The sequence below is a fragment of the Lactuca saligna genome, chromosome 3 (genome assembly GCF_052625555.1).
Source record: "Lactuca saligna cultivar CGN05327 chromosome 3, ASM5262555v1, whole genome shotgun sequence".
Lineage (NCBI taxonomy): Eukaryota > Viridiplantae > Streptophyta > Magnoliopsida > Asterales > Asteraceae > Lactuca > Lactuca saligna.
In genome coordinates this window covers 8909790-8925811 of record NC_136419.1, presented here as the reverse complement: position 1 = coordinate 8925811, position 16022 = coordinate 8909790, and the positions used below count along the sequence as shown (strand labels likewise).

The window sequence follows — 16022 nt, the reverse complement described above, 5'->3', positions numbered from 1 at the left end:
CCCTATTATACAAAACAAAACAAGATCATATTCTTTTCTATCTTCTTTTATTGTAACGTTTTGAAGGATCGAATTTCAAGAAATTGTCAAATGATAGAACACGAGAGATTTTCAAGGATCAATTTCATGGTAAGTATCTCTTGCAAAAACTGACTTGGTTTTCGTTCAAGTGTACCTCGTATCGTGTCGATGATTCCTAATTTGAAACAAAATATATGCTGTATATACAACTTGTTGATCATTAAACATTATCATAATTATATACGAAAGGGTCTGAATTTACGCAAGTTGGAGAAGATAAGGGAGAGGATGGAGTAAACAAAAACGTAACACTAAAATAGAGGTTTCCCTTTATAGCAATTGGATGGATTTGCGGCGCCCTGACATTTCATCCTTTTATGCAATTGTGATTGATTGAAGGCACGTGAGCAACTCGTGAACAAAGTCCCACTGTACACCCCGCCATTACTTTTGAATATTGGGAAATGAACCCCCGCGCACATCACAACACAATAACTGATCTCCACCTTCCTCCTCCCTCCCTCCCTCCTTTTTATAACCATCGATCACTCTCGTTTTCACAATCGCTGCCGCCGCCGCCGCCGGAGACTACACAGTCTTCTTCGACATCCGCTTCTTTGACTCTACTACTTTGACCAATTTTCTATATATCGTCAAACTCAGTGCGTGTGTGATGCATACGCATACACCTGTGAGTTATCCTTAGACAGTGTAACAATCATATAAAAGGAAGTGGAAGCGTCGATTGTGATCGGAGATAGAAGGAAATATATTATTGAAACATCAAACACAAAGGAGATAGACCTTGATGATGGTTTGATTCGGAGAGATTTGATTGATTGGTGATCTGTTTGCTTATAACCGTGTTGTGTTTTCCGATAGTTCCAGTTATAGTTTCATCGGATTCTGGAGAATTTCATCCTCTGTTTGTATTAATCCTGTAATTCCATTCCAGTGAAATATTTTGTGATCGTAATTGGAATTCGGAAGAGATGGAAAACAAGCAATTGTTCATGTCTGCGTTGAGCGTGGGAATAGGAGTAGGAGTCGGAATTGGAATGGGAAAGACGGTGAGTAGATGGACCGGTGGTGGTGATGATTCATCAGGAAACGGACTCACTCCACAAACAATGGAGCGTGAGATGCTTAGTATGATCGTCGATGGCAAAGACAGCAAAATCACCTTCGACCAATTTCCCTATTACCTAAGGTAATTAATTAATTAATTAATTAATCTATTCAACTTCATTCGGATATTCATTAAACAAAATCCGTATTCCAAGTTTCAAACACTACTTAATAAAACAAATACTATTACGTATGATATTTTGGCTGGACAGATCTTAATAGTGATTATTAGTAAGAGCATCCATGAATGAAAACTTTGGAGGTTGATTAGGTTTAGGGTTTTTTGCAGATACAGAACACATGGCTCTGTTTTGGCCGTTCTTTAAAATAATAATAATTAATTTTCAAACTCGTATGACTCACCATACTTGTGATGAGGTGTCCCTCGTTCCATCTCAATCTATCAACACTCACATCATCACTATGTAGGGGTGTCAGATAGACACCCAAAAATATACAACACGAACTAAAGCCAAATAAAATTTGGACATCAAGTTTAAATTTCTGTTCATAAATCCAAAGTCGCGTTCAATTGGTATTTTGTCCTGAACATGTCATGTATAATTAAGTAAGAATTAAATAAACTAAGGGCTATTTTATGTTATGTTTGTGATAGTATATTTAACATGGCTCCATAAATATATTATGGTACACAAGACACCCTAGCTATCAGACGTATTATACAGACAAAATACAAAACATAACTCTAATAGCGTAATTTCGTATTTGTTTTACATAAAACCTTGACAAGATTCTCTGATTTGACACCCCATTACATAATACAGAGTCTAAAATTAAAAATAAGGCATTGAATATTCTAAATTTGATTTATGATGAATTTTTTTCTTTCTTTTTACCATTTCAACAGCGAGCAGACCAGGGTTTTACTTACAAGTGCGGCTTTTGTTTATCTGAAGAACATCGATTTTTCCAAGCACACAAGAAACCTTTCTCCAGCAAGTCGAACTATATTGTTATCAGGGCCTGCAGGTTATTTCAATTTTTTTTAAAAGTTTGCTTTGTTAATCACACTTGAATATATCTTTAACTGCATTGACTAAATTTTGTCTTTGTGTTGTGGATTTAAAGAGCTTTATCAGCAAATGCTTGCCAAAGCTTTGGCTCATTATTTTGAAGCCAAGTTGTTGTTGCTAGATGTCAATGATTTTTCACTTAAGGTGAGCATGTCATTTCAAAAAAAAAAAATTATATACTGTTTGAATTTATCTAATCTACCCCTTTTGATTTTTGTCAGGTCCAGAGCAAATATGGAGCTTCATCCAAAGAAACTGTAAGCACTATGAACATTTTTTCAATAGTCTGTTTTTTATCTACTGATGCATTTTCTACTATATATGTATATAGACCTTCAAAAGATCCACTTCAGAAACAACCTTGGGGCGAATGTCAGACTTATTTGAATCAACCATGTCTATGTTTCAATCCAAACAGGAAATAAAAGGTATTTAATTAGTTTCCATTCTTACTGTTCACAGTTTACATCTTTAAGAAACTGCCTCCTTTAAAAGGTCGTATACTTTCATGTTGTCTGTGTAATAAACTTATACTTGTTCTTCTTGTTTACATTTGATTCATATAATTGCTGTATTTTACAGGAACATTACGTAGACAGAGCAGTGTTTCTGATTTTGGATCAAGGTATGACATTGACATACAATCTTGTTGATAAAAAAATATAGAAATCTAGTTTTTCATTTCTCTTTTTATATACAGGGGGACTGAATCTTTCTCAAGTACTCCAAATCTTAGGAGAAACGCATCTTCATCAGCTAATATTGATGAGCTTGCTTCAAAATCTACTCCACCAAATCCAGGTAATTAAATTATTACACTAAGAAAAAAATCCCAACAATAATATAATAACCTTTTTGGCATATCCTTCTTCTCAGCTCCACTTAGGCGCACAAGCAGTTTGTCTTTTGATGAGAAACTTTTTGTACAAACCTTGTACAAGGTTCTTACTTTCATATCCAAGAACAGTCCTATCGTGTTATACCTTAGAGACATCGAGAAGCTTCTATGCAGATCCCAAAAGTTATACACCTTATTCCAGAAAATGTTAAAAAGAATTTCTGGACCTGTACTGATACTTGGGTCACAAGTTATTGACTCTGAGAAAGATTACAGAGACTTAGACGAAAGGATTACTTCTGTGTTCCCATACAATATTGAAATCAAACCTCCTCAAGAGGAAAACCATCTTGTGAGTTGGAAAAGTCAACTTGAAGAAGATATGAAGATGATTCAGTTTCAAGATAACAGAAATCATATTAGTGAAGTTCTTGCTGCCAATGATCTTGACTGTGATGATCTTGCGTCTATTTGTGTGGCTGATACAATTGATCTTAGCAACTATATTGAGGAAATTGTGGTGTCAGCTATCTCATATCATCTCACACATACAAAGAATCCAGAGTATAGAAATGGAAAACTAGTTATTTCTTCTACAAGGTCTGATTTATTTTAAGAGTTGATCACAAAAAATCGGAAGCTCGTGTCATAAAATGACCACATTTTCAACATTTACCACAAAATGACCACTAAAAAAGTTGTGAAATACCTTTCTTTATTGCAAAAATGTCGATTTTTTATGCTTGGTGATGATTTTTTTTTTTTTTTTTTGCGAAAATAAATAAGAATCCTGAAATTGACTATTAGAAGGTATTTATTTCAAATGTAAACAAATTTGGTTAAGGGGTGATGTTTTTCGAATTTACCTAAAAGTTTTTGAATTAAAATTTGCAATTCAAAGATACAGCGAAAAGACATTAAATTTTTGCGAACAAAAATATATATAATAAAATATGAAATCAGAAAAAGCAATTTTGTGAATTAGGGAACCTTTTTATCGCAAAATAGGTGGGGTTGTTATTTTGTGACAAATATTGAAAAGCTAGGTGATCATTTCATAATATAACCTTCCCATTTTTGTGAATGAACTCTTCTGTTTATCCAATTATACCATTAATTATTTGTTTCCTTAAATATGCTGCTGACTTTTTACTTTTTATATTTGACACATAAAACAGTTTGTCTCATGGGTTGAGCCTGTTCCAGGAAGGTAAATCTGTTAAGAAGGAGACCTCAACCTCAAAGGTTTGTGATATATATATATTCTATCTTTAATTAGAAATTCACTATAAAAATCCTTTATTAATTTTAACTCACTTATATTATATGTTATATACAATTAATCATTACAGGATACAGTTGTGAAAGATTCTGTTGCCCCAAAACCAGAAACCAAAGCTGAAAGCACCAGTGGTCCTAAGGAAGCAGAAGCTTCTTCGGCTCCTAAGAATGCTGATAATGTCACCCCAACACCTAAAGCTCCCGTAGGTTTCTATAAATCTTTCTTAAAGTTTTTTATATAAAAAAATATATATATATATATATATATATTTAATTTCTAATTAGTTATTGTGATCTTAATTTTTAGGAAGTTCCTGCTGATAACGAATTTGAGAAGCGAATTAGGCCAGAAGTGATACCCGCAAGTGAAATCGGTGTTACGTTTTCTGACATCGGTGCATTAGATGACATTAAAGATTCACTTCAAGAACTGGTGATGTTACCTTTAAGAAGACCCGATTTGTTCATTGGAGGACTTCTGAAGCCATGCAGAGGGATATTACTATTTGGCCCTCCTGGAACAGGGAAAACCATGCTTGCTAAAGCCATTGCCAACGAGGCTGGAGCAAGTTTCATCAATGTTTCAATGTCCACCATTACCTCAAAATGGTTTGGGGAAGATGAGAAGAATGTTAGAGCTTTGTTTACACTTGCAGCTAAAGTGTCGCCTACTATTATATTTGTTGATGAGGTGGATAGTATGCTTGGTCAAAGGTCAAGAGCTGGTGAACATGAAGCCATGAGGAAGATTAAGAATGAGTTTATGACTCATTGGGATGGGTTGTTGACTAAACCAGGTGAAAGGATTCTTGTTCTTGCTGCTACTAATCGCCCTTTTGACCTTGATGAGGCTATTATCAGACGTTTTGAGCGAAGGTATATATTTTCAAACTTTTAGAATTCAAATAATGAATGTTAAATGTTTTGTAATGGTGAAAATAGGATAATGGTGGGGTTACCATCGGTGGAAAATAGGGAAAAGATATTGAAGACTCTTTTGGGAAAAGAAGAGATTGATGAAGGATTGAACTTTGGTGAACTTGCTACTATGACTGAAGGATATACTGGAAGTGATCTGAAGGTTAGGGGCTGTTACTTTTTGACTTAATAAGCACTTAATTAATCTGGATTCAGACACCAACCCTTTACTTATTTGTGTTTTTTTTTTCCTCCCAAATATTCCCACGCTAAAATTGATGGATATTGTGAAAGTTGTTTGTTGAAATGTCATTCAGATGGTTTATTCTGTCTAGAAAAGAAACATATGTTATATATACAACACTTTATGTCTATCATCATCCATCACTTATTCAATCATTTAACACATACATGATCTAATACAGCCCCTTGGTATATTCTGGGTTAATCAATGTTTATGATGATATGGCATGATTATAACTAATTTTTGGTGACATTACAGAATCTGTGTACGACTGCTGCTTATCGACCAGTTAGGGAGCTGATACAGCAAGAAAGATTGAAGGATATTGTGAGTATATTATAATATGAATAAAACCTACCTGTGACTTTTATCTTTTTTTTTTTTTTTTTTAATAGTTTGTTTGTGTCTAAAAAATAAAAATGGCAGGAGAAAAAACTGAGAGCTGAGAGGGGAGAGGGGCCTCAATCTCCAGAAGGAGTTACAGAGGAGAAGGTGATTACCATCAGGCCACTAAATATGGAGGACTTTAGGGAAGCCAAGAATCAGGTGGGTGTCAAATGACGATTATGCCCCTTATATGATTTATTAATTTGTGTGTTGTGTTGATAAATGAAAATGTTTGTGTACAGGTGGCGGCTAGTTTTGCATCGGAAGGGTCAATAATGGGGGAACTGAAGCAATGGAACGAGCAATATGGTGAAGGGGGTTCAAGGAAAAAGGAGCAATTATCATATTTCCTCTAATAAACTCACTCTCACTCTCACTTTCACTTTCACTTTGATTTAATCCCCCCTCCTCCATATGAAATATGAACCACCCATCCATCAATCACTCTACTCATGTACACGTTGTAGCCACCCACCATACAAAAACATCAACATCAAGGGGCTCCGTTTGTACCAAAACTGTGGGTCACAGGTGGGTGGGTGGCTTACAATTATATGAGTGCCCCTGTTCCTGTTGCTGTACCTTTGTGTGTTGTTTTGTACCATTTGTTTTGTCTTGTTGTTTTCCCCCTCATCAAATCACACGATATTTGTCTGATTTTTATTCTCGAAATAGTGTGTGCGCTTGTGTTGTATGTACCATATTTCCTTTTTCTACTGGATGTTGCAACCTCGTGTAATATTTTATTATTCTTCTCAAATAATAAATATAACCTTGTTTGTGATTTTACTGTTACTGATTAATTGGAATAAACACGAGTTGCCATGTGGATTTAAATTATGAGATCTAATACAAGTTTAGTAGTACAACTTGTGACACTGCAAAATATGGGGTCAAAGATCACGACCCAAAATCTTTACAAAATTTTGGACATGGAAAATATGATCTCAATGGAACATAGATAATTGACGGATGGTAGTCTCCATTAATAACCCATTTTGAACTGCAGATTTTGCATTTTTTTTCTCGACTTTATCCACCTTTTGGATGTATGAATACATATTTAGTCATATTTGAGGCTGGCTAACAAATTTGGACTCATCAATATACTCTCCAGCAATGCCGTTTTTTTGTGACTAAATTGAAAGTGTCTTAAATACAATCACAAAATTAAATTCCTTGTAACATGATCAAAATACTAATAACAGGAAGTGAACTCAAACCATCAATTATTAAAAGAAAGAAAAAAAAATCCAGTAATTTAAAACCGATAATGTTTTTCCACTCTGTTCTAACAATTTACAACTCTCACTTAAGTGAGCGGAATCAAGTTGTTAGGTCATTTAACATTTACTTGTTTTATAATGATAGCTATAAACACGGATTCCATAATTTGATGGTGACATTTACTGAATCAAAATCAGAATCAGAATAAATAAATAAATAGAATTTTAGGACCCACTAATGTAGTCGACAAGATTTAATACACATCATGCAAGAAATGACCACACACCACCAAGATTGTGTTCTCACAAAGACAAACATACTACATCATATATTAGTTTCAAGACAAAGTGCCACATCAACAAAAACTGTAACACCATGTATATATTTTAAAAAAAAAAACACAAAGACATCACCACAACTCTAAAAACACAAGAAATTATATTGGGGAGGAGGGTTTTACGTATCAATCAATCTCTATTACCAACCTCACAAACCCCAAATCATCAAGAAAAACACAATAATCAACCATTTTTAAGATTTAGATATATAAGACACACCTACCCAGTAACAAAGTCGTTGCATATTCTTAAACCTTTTTCTTAGCTTTAAGCTCTTTCATGGATCTCGGGATCTTACACAACACTTTTGCATCGAAAACCGCATATTGTTTCTTGATTTCAATCAATGCTTTCTCTGCAAGCGGATCAATCTTATCCTCATATTTATCATACGCCACAGGCACCGTGAACAGCAACACAACCACTGCAATATAATATTTTTTTTTCAAAATAAATAAATAAATCAGAATTTCATTATTGAAAGTTGCTAATAGACATGGAATAGTTGTGTGGAGTTAGGAAATTACATATGTAAACCAATGTCAAGAAGTTATAACAGTTGCTGATGATTGACACAAACCACAAACCAGCAATAACCTGAGAGAACATTAAACAACAATGATAGATAATAAGAAAACGAAGATTCTTGTATAAAATTGAATATAAAAGATTGAAGAAAAAAGAAACTTACAGATAGAAACTTTTTGAGGTCTTTCCCTGAAGCGATATCTCTAATTGCTGCAAAACCTTTGTTTAACTCAATTCTCACGGATGACACGATTTCCAAAACAGGTTTCTCTGGAATCACAACTTGTGGGATTTTTGGTGGAGATCTGTATAAAACATCAACTCATGAATGAGTGTATCAAATTGGGGAGACAATTTGAAAAATAAGAACACTTACTTGTTGATGAAAGCTGAGGCATTTGACCATAGGAATAGTATTGCCAATGTAAGAATCAGACTGTGGCAAACAAGAGTCAGCAAATGATATTCCAGCACTTCAAAAAGGAACCAGATGATTGAAACTCCACCTAGGATTCCACCAGATACCTTCTTGTCCTTCCATAGGAGCACATCAGCAGCTTTACAGATAGAAAAAAGTTAGATGATGAACAGATAAGAGTAAGACCTCCATTGATTGTTTCAGCAATGGCATTAAGCATGTTTCACATTGGTGGTATTATATTATTGCATACAAATAGAAACTTTTACTTTTTCAACCCAAGAAGAAACCACCTTTTGCTTTATTGATATTAATTATTAACATTTAGCTTTCATCAAGAAACGATAATTGGAATGTTAGCAGCCTTTATGAAGCAAAAAGGTAACATATTAACTGGAAAAGAGCTTCGTTAACAGCGTGGATTGATGATTAAAGAAAAAGATAGACCTTTTGCTTTAACTTTAGACGACCATAGAGGAAATGGTTTTGATTAAGAAAAAAAATTTTATTAGAGGTATAACGATATGTCAGGTCTAGATCCAGATGCAGAAAATTGGATCCGATCAAATTTTTGCATGAACTACCTTGTAGAGATCAACAGGTCTTGATATTGTAATAGGACGAATACTTATTTCCTTGTGGCCTAAGTAAATGATAAAAGCGACGATTCTCAGAATAATAAATCGATCCATTGATTAGAGAACATAGTCGATTATTATCTAGGATTGTAAATCGGTAAATTATGTTACTCACGTATATACAACTCATGAATCATTTAGACGAAATCTCAAACGATAACCGAAGTAGTAATATCGAGAGAAAGGATTATTAAAGAAGTAACTAAAGCAAGTTAGGGTTTAAGACTAATCAAAATCCAGTAAAACTGAAGTGTTAAGGGTAAGTAATAACGATAACATACGCTTTCCGCCGCCGAAGACATTGTGGACGGGCTTTTCCCTACCGAACATGCGAAAAACCTTCGATTTCATCGCTGAAATCTTGTTGTCGTCGTCTGAATCTGAAGACGAGGAAGAATCATCCTTACCGTGAATCTTGTCCGATATCTTCTCCATCAACGATTCCGACTTATGATCCTCGTGATCTGACATGTTCGCTCAGTCGATTGAAATCTGAAAAACCCAAATCTTGAACCTGAAATCTTTGGTTTTGAAACAGATTGATGATGAATCGCTCTGGAGTCTTCAGTAACGCAAAGAATGTGTGAGACTAGCTGCGTAGGTGGGTCATAAACAGAAGATTATCTACCGAACCTGATCCTGAGCTTGAGGTCTGGGAACTTTCCGAGCCTATTAATTCGGGATTGGCTTTAACCTGATTGGTGATAACGATATCTACGAGGCTAATCAAAAAACGAACTTCGAATTAGCTACTCTTTACCCCCAAATATGCGATATAATTTTTGTATGTTTTAAATTACTATAATAATGTACAAGCCTATAATACATAAATTCAATTTATGAAAGACAAAAAATTATTATGTACAAATCACTTCCCGTAATATATATACGATACATCAGTTACTATGAATTACGAGTTCAGACGATGTTGTAACTACGTATTCATTCGATGATACTCTAACCCCTTACTATAAATTACGAGTTCAAGCGATGTTGTAACTACGTATTCATGTGATGATACTCTAACCCCTTGCTATGAATTACGAGTTCAGGCGATGTTGTAACTACGTATTCATACGTGGATGCCCTAACCCTTGTTGGGCACGTATTGATGGAGTAATCCCTGAATCAATATTGTCTATGCGATATAGGCGATGATCCTTAGGGAGAGTCCTTAAGAACAAACATATAAGGAAATGCGATGTAAGGAGATAAGAGGTAAATATGATGTAGGAGACGATCCTTAGGATAAATCCTTAGGGGATGTACTTAGGAATAAAAAAAAGTAATGGGGATGGATAATTTGGTTAATTGTTTGATGATTAAACATAATAATTATATTATTGTGGATTAAAAATTCTATGTACTCACCATTCCCAACCTGACCCACTCAGTTTACTCGTATCACAAGTGATGAGGTAAAGTTACATTACACTGAGAGATTAAGGAGATATAGATCACTAGTGTAAATGAATAAAAATACATTTCTTCGGAAATGATTATGTTTATGCTTATGTTTATGAGTGACGATGACATCCCAAATTGTTTATAATGAATAAAAATACATTTCTTCGGAAATGCTTTGATAATGAAGTTATCCTGTTTTTTTCTGGGAACAAATTCCGCAACGTTTTTATTAAAAGAGATACTCTGATTTTTATAAAGCATAAACAAAATCGATCTTTTCTGGCCGTGAAAATAGGGATGTCACATGGGCCCATACTATTGAAAACGCATGATATGTACTCGAGTCAAGGGAGTCACAAGGATACTAAGGGACCCGCATGGTGTGAGGTTCTTCGAGTGTTTTCTAATGGTTTGCATTGTTTATTTTCAGTATGGTGGTCACTCGAGGTGGTTTAGGTCTCGGTGAGGGATCAGGTTCGGGCTCTGGAGTCGGACCCTTGGATGATCAAATGTGGGAGTTCATTTCGTCTGAGATTACCCGCAACATTCTGAAGCAGATTCTTGTGATCTTTGGTACGATCAAGGAGGGCATCATGGATATTTTGGATGAGCATTTGGGCGTATTTCATACTGAGATGGTTGCCATTGTGGGTGCACGCTCTTTTACTTTTCGATATTTTTGTGCATGTAAGGATCCTGAGTTCTTCGAAATGAAGGACCCTATTGCTAGTAGACGGTGGTTGAGGGACATCGGGAACAACTAGCTTCTGCCCGTAAGGGTCGAAGGTCATATTTACATATTGTATTCTGAAAGAGAAAACCCGTGATTGGTGGGAGAAGGTGGACTATGCTTTTGGAGGCAATGCTATTGAGATAATGTCTTGGGATTACTTTATTACAAGATTCAAGGATGATTTTGTGCTTGTGATTACGGTTCAACAGTTGGCGAGGGACTTTCAGGACTTTCGCCAAACTACCGAGACTATAGTTGAGATCACCGACATGCTCTGTGAGAGGGCCTTATTGGTACGTTGAAGGATGAGATACGTGAATTTGTTTGCATGATATGTTGAAGGATGAGATACGTGAATTTTTTTGCATGATATGTTGAAGGATGAGATATGTGAATTTGTTTGCATGTCTTGCTACAAGACATTGGAGGACATGATAGCTCGGGCTCGCAACCAAGAGATAGATATGGAGTTAGTGATATAAAAGAAATCGGTTTAAGCTCAGGTATCTGAGGGCTTGAGGAAGAAGCCCGAGTTTGTATATTCCAGATCGAGGGGCCATCAAGGTCGGGGTCGGTGCGGCCAGACGTACGAGAGAGCATGCAGGGATGGTGGTTCTGGAAGCTACAAGTGTGGCAAGACTGGTCACTTCAGCAGAGATTTCACTGTCACTACCATTACCCAGGGATCTTGTCTGATTTGCTTTCATTACAATTAGAGAGGCCACAAATAAGGCTGATTGTCCGATTTTGGCAGCATGGGGAGTGGTTGTAGCAACGACTCCGATGGCATTGAGGATCACCAACAGCCGCCAGGGCAAAGCAGAGGTACTGGCCATGAGTCGGACAAGTTGATGGTGAAGAACCGTTATCCACTTACGAGGAATGATGATTTGTTCGAACAGTTGTGTAACACCCTAAAATATCAAGAGTAGAGTTGAATGACTAAAAGTGTAAATCTTGAAGGGCAACTCGGCGAGTCCATGGAGGGACTCGGCGAGCAGGGTCGCGACTTTGGTCGCGTGTCAAGTGGCCTACTCGGCGAGTCCAAAGATGGACTCGGCGAGTAGGTGCTGAGTGGAGAAAACCCTAATTCTCGGGGTTGAGCTCTATATAAAGAACTTAACATCCATTCCCCTAGCCTCTTTACTCATCCTCAAGTCCAGAAACCCTTAGTATTCGTGTGTGTGTGTGGATCAAAGTGCATTTGGGAGCTTGAAGGGTATTTGTTGAAGAAATCTTGGGAGTTTGGAGGCTTGGAGCAAGGGGCTTTGCTTGGATTGAACGATTGAAAATGGTTGTTTTCTGAATATTAAATGAATTATGTTTTATAAAAATTTGAAAATTTTGTTTTGAAATTTACGGTGTTACAATTTGGTATCAGAGCCTTGGTTTGAGGGATTCGGATGCACCTTCGGACGTATTTGAACTCAAACCGAGGATTTGAGAAATTTTCAAACAACACTAAAATGTTCTAAAAAGAAAAAGAGGTTTTGGAACCAAACAGAGTGGAAGGTGTGTACGGTCAGCCAGCGCCCGAACGGTGAATCCCCAAAATACCCTTACTTTGGTGTTATGATATATTTATGATGCACTTTATGAGATATTATTGCATGCTAGGGACATGCTAGGTATTCCATATCTTAGGACTAGAGTGGCCTGATTTGTGATGCCTTAGCCTAGGGATTGCTGTTTTATGCGATGTGCTTTTGAGTATGTGATGAATGAGAATATTTAGTTGGAATCCTTGAGGGGGTTCGAGTAGAAGAGTAATTTAATGGAGATACCTAGATAAGTACCGTGGTACTTAGCAAAGGAGTAGTTAAAACCGCGAGGGGAAGAGTTGCAGAGTTCGGTGGTACTTCCGGGGATGAGCTGAGCAAGCGGAGTTATCACCCAGAGAATGTTATGGTTCGAGTACCATACATCGGAGCAGGTGGAGGATTGGTGCTATGGTTCGAGTACCATACATCAAAGCAGATTGAGGAGTGATGTTATGGTTCGAGTACCATACATCAATGCAGATTGAGGAGTGAAGTTATGGTTCGAGTACCATACATCGGAGCAGATGAAGGATTGATGCTATGGTTCCGGTACCATACACCAGAGAATATTGAGAAGAGATGTCATGGGATAGGTACCATGGTTCGTAGTGAATGATGCTTACGGTTCTCCGGTCTCGATTGATGAGGGAGAGATTGGATGCTATGGGTTTTAGGCCTGTGGGCCATGATTGAGTTCGAAGAAGCGTCCTTTGAGAGGGAGGTCGAGAGCCTTTCAGAGTATTTTGGTATGGAGTCAGAGGGAGGGGAAAATTTCGGTCTGAGTTGAGCAATCAATCGATAGAGGAGATGTCAACTTCTATGACCTGACTGGTGTTATTTATGTTCGTGTGCGAAACATGAGAGGCATGATGTTTAAGTTTTGGGTTTGGGGGTAAACCCTGCAGGTTGTCATTGATGATGATTTTCCTCCAGAGTATCAGGTAGCATGTGTGTCGCGAGGCAGTGATTATCATGAGCAGATAGTCAGTTAGGACTGAGATAGTCGAGGACCACGTTACACCTATTTGAGTATAGTAGGGCGTATTCTAGTGGTATTAGTGGGGAGACCAGTAGAGCTTATCAGTGCAGTAGTTTTCGATCTATGTTGGGTATTGAATATGGGAGTAGGTCCCTGTTCTTGGGACGATCCATGTGTTGGAACATTGGTTGATGAGTCGAGGTGGGGGAGTATGATGATTCGTGGTTCAGTCTATGGGTCAGTGATGTTATTGAACAATTGAGTTGTTTGGTATTGGATTGGTACGAGACCTGGAACGACTAGAGGCCATCGTGACAAGAAGTTCTTGAGGATTTCATTTGAGGTTTAGAGTCCATGAGATCGATTAATTTCCTTAAAGGGGATTTTCGGGCGTTGCGCAACACTTGCCAGGGGCAGGTGTGATCCGGCTGGTAAAAATAATTGGCAGGATGGTTGTATGCCAATTGGGGACGGTTCGAACCTTAGTGGGGGAGAACCGGGCATTTTATTGAGGGAACCAGAGATTTGTGCAAGAGCGGTTAGGGGTTGAATACAGGAACCTACGGCTTGAATTCATGGGATCAGGGTCATTGGTGATCAGGGAAAGTTGCAGGGCGAGAAAATGCAGGTGGTATATGTCTGAGAGAGAGATGGGCGTCTCCACGGCAGGTGGTGAATGGATAGGAATCTGGCGGTGGTCAGGGTCGTTTCAAGTGGAAGGCTCGTGATGATAGTATGGGCAGTCGAGAACTTCTGGGTCGAAGTATGGATTGTTTATGCCTTTTTGGGGTGGTTAGAAGATCATCGAGCAGCCAACTTCCGGGCCGGTATGTGTATTCTTGCGTGGATTCTGAGCAGTAGAGGAAAGGATTCCGGAGGATCATCAGTATGTTCTGAAGCATCAGCGCTTTCTTTGTATTCTAAGTGAGTGTCTGGATACACTGAAGTTGCGCATTGGGTACAATGAAGAATTATTATAAGGCTCAGAGGAATGTTTTGTTGTATATGTATGGTGCTGGGAGTAGGAAGAAGACGGGTGCATCCCCAACCACTTACAGAGACGAAATCCTCTGTAGACCTTCTTCGTTTTCTTTCCTATTTCTTCTCCACTACTTCCGATGAACATTTGACACCCCAAACATTGATCTGGGATTCGCATTCTTCATTTTCACAGATTTCATGTTCCACCAGCGACAACTGGCTCTAAGAATTTCCGATTACTATTCTTCCTCCCTACCCTTCACAACAAAGATGACTATGCAAGGGAGATAAAACCCACGATTTCCTCGCATTACATACAGATAATCCAACATAATCTTTCACAATCTTTGTGGACCAAATCAAATTCGAAGGGATTACAATTCGGGGATGAAGCGTAGGGTTTTGGGTGGGTAATAAATCAAACAATCTTCAAGGTTGTTAATCTTGCAAAAATGAGCCTCCAACCAACAATTTATCATTGATGTTTCTTGTATCAGATGTTATGAGTTCATGTGATTGATTGGATAACCATAAAAAAGAATCAGGAGATGAGTTTAGAGGATGAACACATACAGACACACTTATTTCTAGTATGAACCCAATGTGAGATTTCCGATGAGAGATGGTGATCTACGGGTAACAACAATGATTCGGAATGTGCTACAAACTAAATATACTTGTATTTTGTAGGTTCTTTTGGTCTCTATACACATTGATTTCTTATAAGTGTTTTGATACAGAGGAAATTAGAGAGAGAGAGGTAGGACCCTTTAATATTAAATAATTAGTTTTTCTTTTTAAAATAAGATAAATCTTCATAAATGGTCCCTGTGGCAGCGAAATGACGTAAATACCCTCCACTTAACGGCCAAAAGCTAACGGAGTTATCCGGAAGGACCAAATGTTAAAAGTTTTGAAACCACAGGGACCATCTGTAAGGTTTTTTGAACTTAGGGATTAAACTTGATATTTTCGAAAACCACAAGGATCATTTTTGAAGTTTTGTCTAAAAATAATATCTCATGAACAACCAAAACCATTTTCTTTGACTTTTTTAATTGTTTTTTCTCTTCTTGTTAGTTTTATTATTTTTTTCTTTTAATTTTAAATTGTGGCTTTTCTAAAAAAATCGAACTTTGAAAAATCCTCTCAAAACTCAAAAAGACTATACTTGAATGCTAAAAATATATAAATGGTAACCAATAAAAAATGACAAATGACAAACTATAACCAATAAAAATGACAAACTATAGCCAATAAAAATGACAAACCGTTTTTGCAAAATATTAGTTATGATGATTTGCTAAAAATAAACACTTTTTTTTTCTTTCAAAATCAATTAAAAAGGTGCAAGAACAAGATTAGGAGGATACGACTTTAA

The 16022-nt window shown here is 36.9% G+C and overlaps 2 protein-coding genes across 2 annotated transcripts; one reads left to right on the top strand and one right to left on the bottom strand.

Moving 5' to 3' along the window:
- The first annotated feature begins 491 nt into the window (after positions 1-491).
- DAA1 (P-loop containing nucleoside triphosphate hydrolases superfamily protein) lies at positions 492-6635 on the top strand. Its single transcript, XM_078982808.1, has 15 exons — positions 492-1231; positions 2018-2139; positions 2239-2327; positions 2405-2440; positions 2515-2611; positions 2766-2808; positions 2884-2984; positions 3060-3621; positions 4200-4266; positions 4374-4505; positions 4610-5178; positions 5245-5383; positions 5723-5791; positions 5891-6010; positions 6094-6635. Exons 1-15 carry the CDS (start codon positions 1014-1016, stop codon positions 6205-6207), a joined length of 2478 nt encoding a protein of 825 aa, XP_078838934.1. The 5' UTR covers positions 492-1013; the 3' UTR covers positions 6208-6635.
- A 798-nt stretch (positions 6636-7433) lies between these two features.
- LOC145034403 (reticulon-like protein B2) lies at positions 7434-9580 on the bottom strand. The gene is made up of 5 exons (XM_078982807.1): positions 9282-9580; positions 8321-8501; positions 8108-8249; positions 7944-8013; positions 7434-7840 (listed from the first exon to the last, which is right to left on the bottom strand). Exons 1-5 carry the CDS (start codon positions 9469-9471, stop codon positions 7665-7667), a joined length of 759 nt encoding a protein of 252 aa, XP_078838933.1. The 5' UTR covers positions 9472-9580; the 3' UTR covers positions 7434-7664.
- Between the last annotated feature and the right edge of the window lie 6442 nt (positions 9581-16022).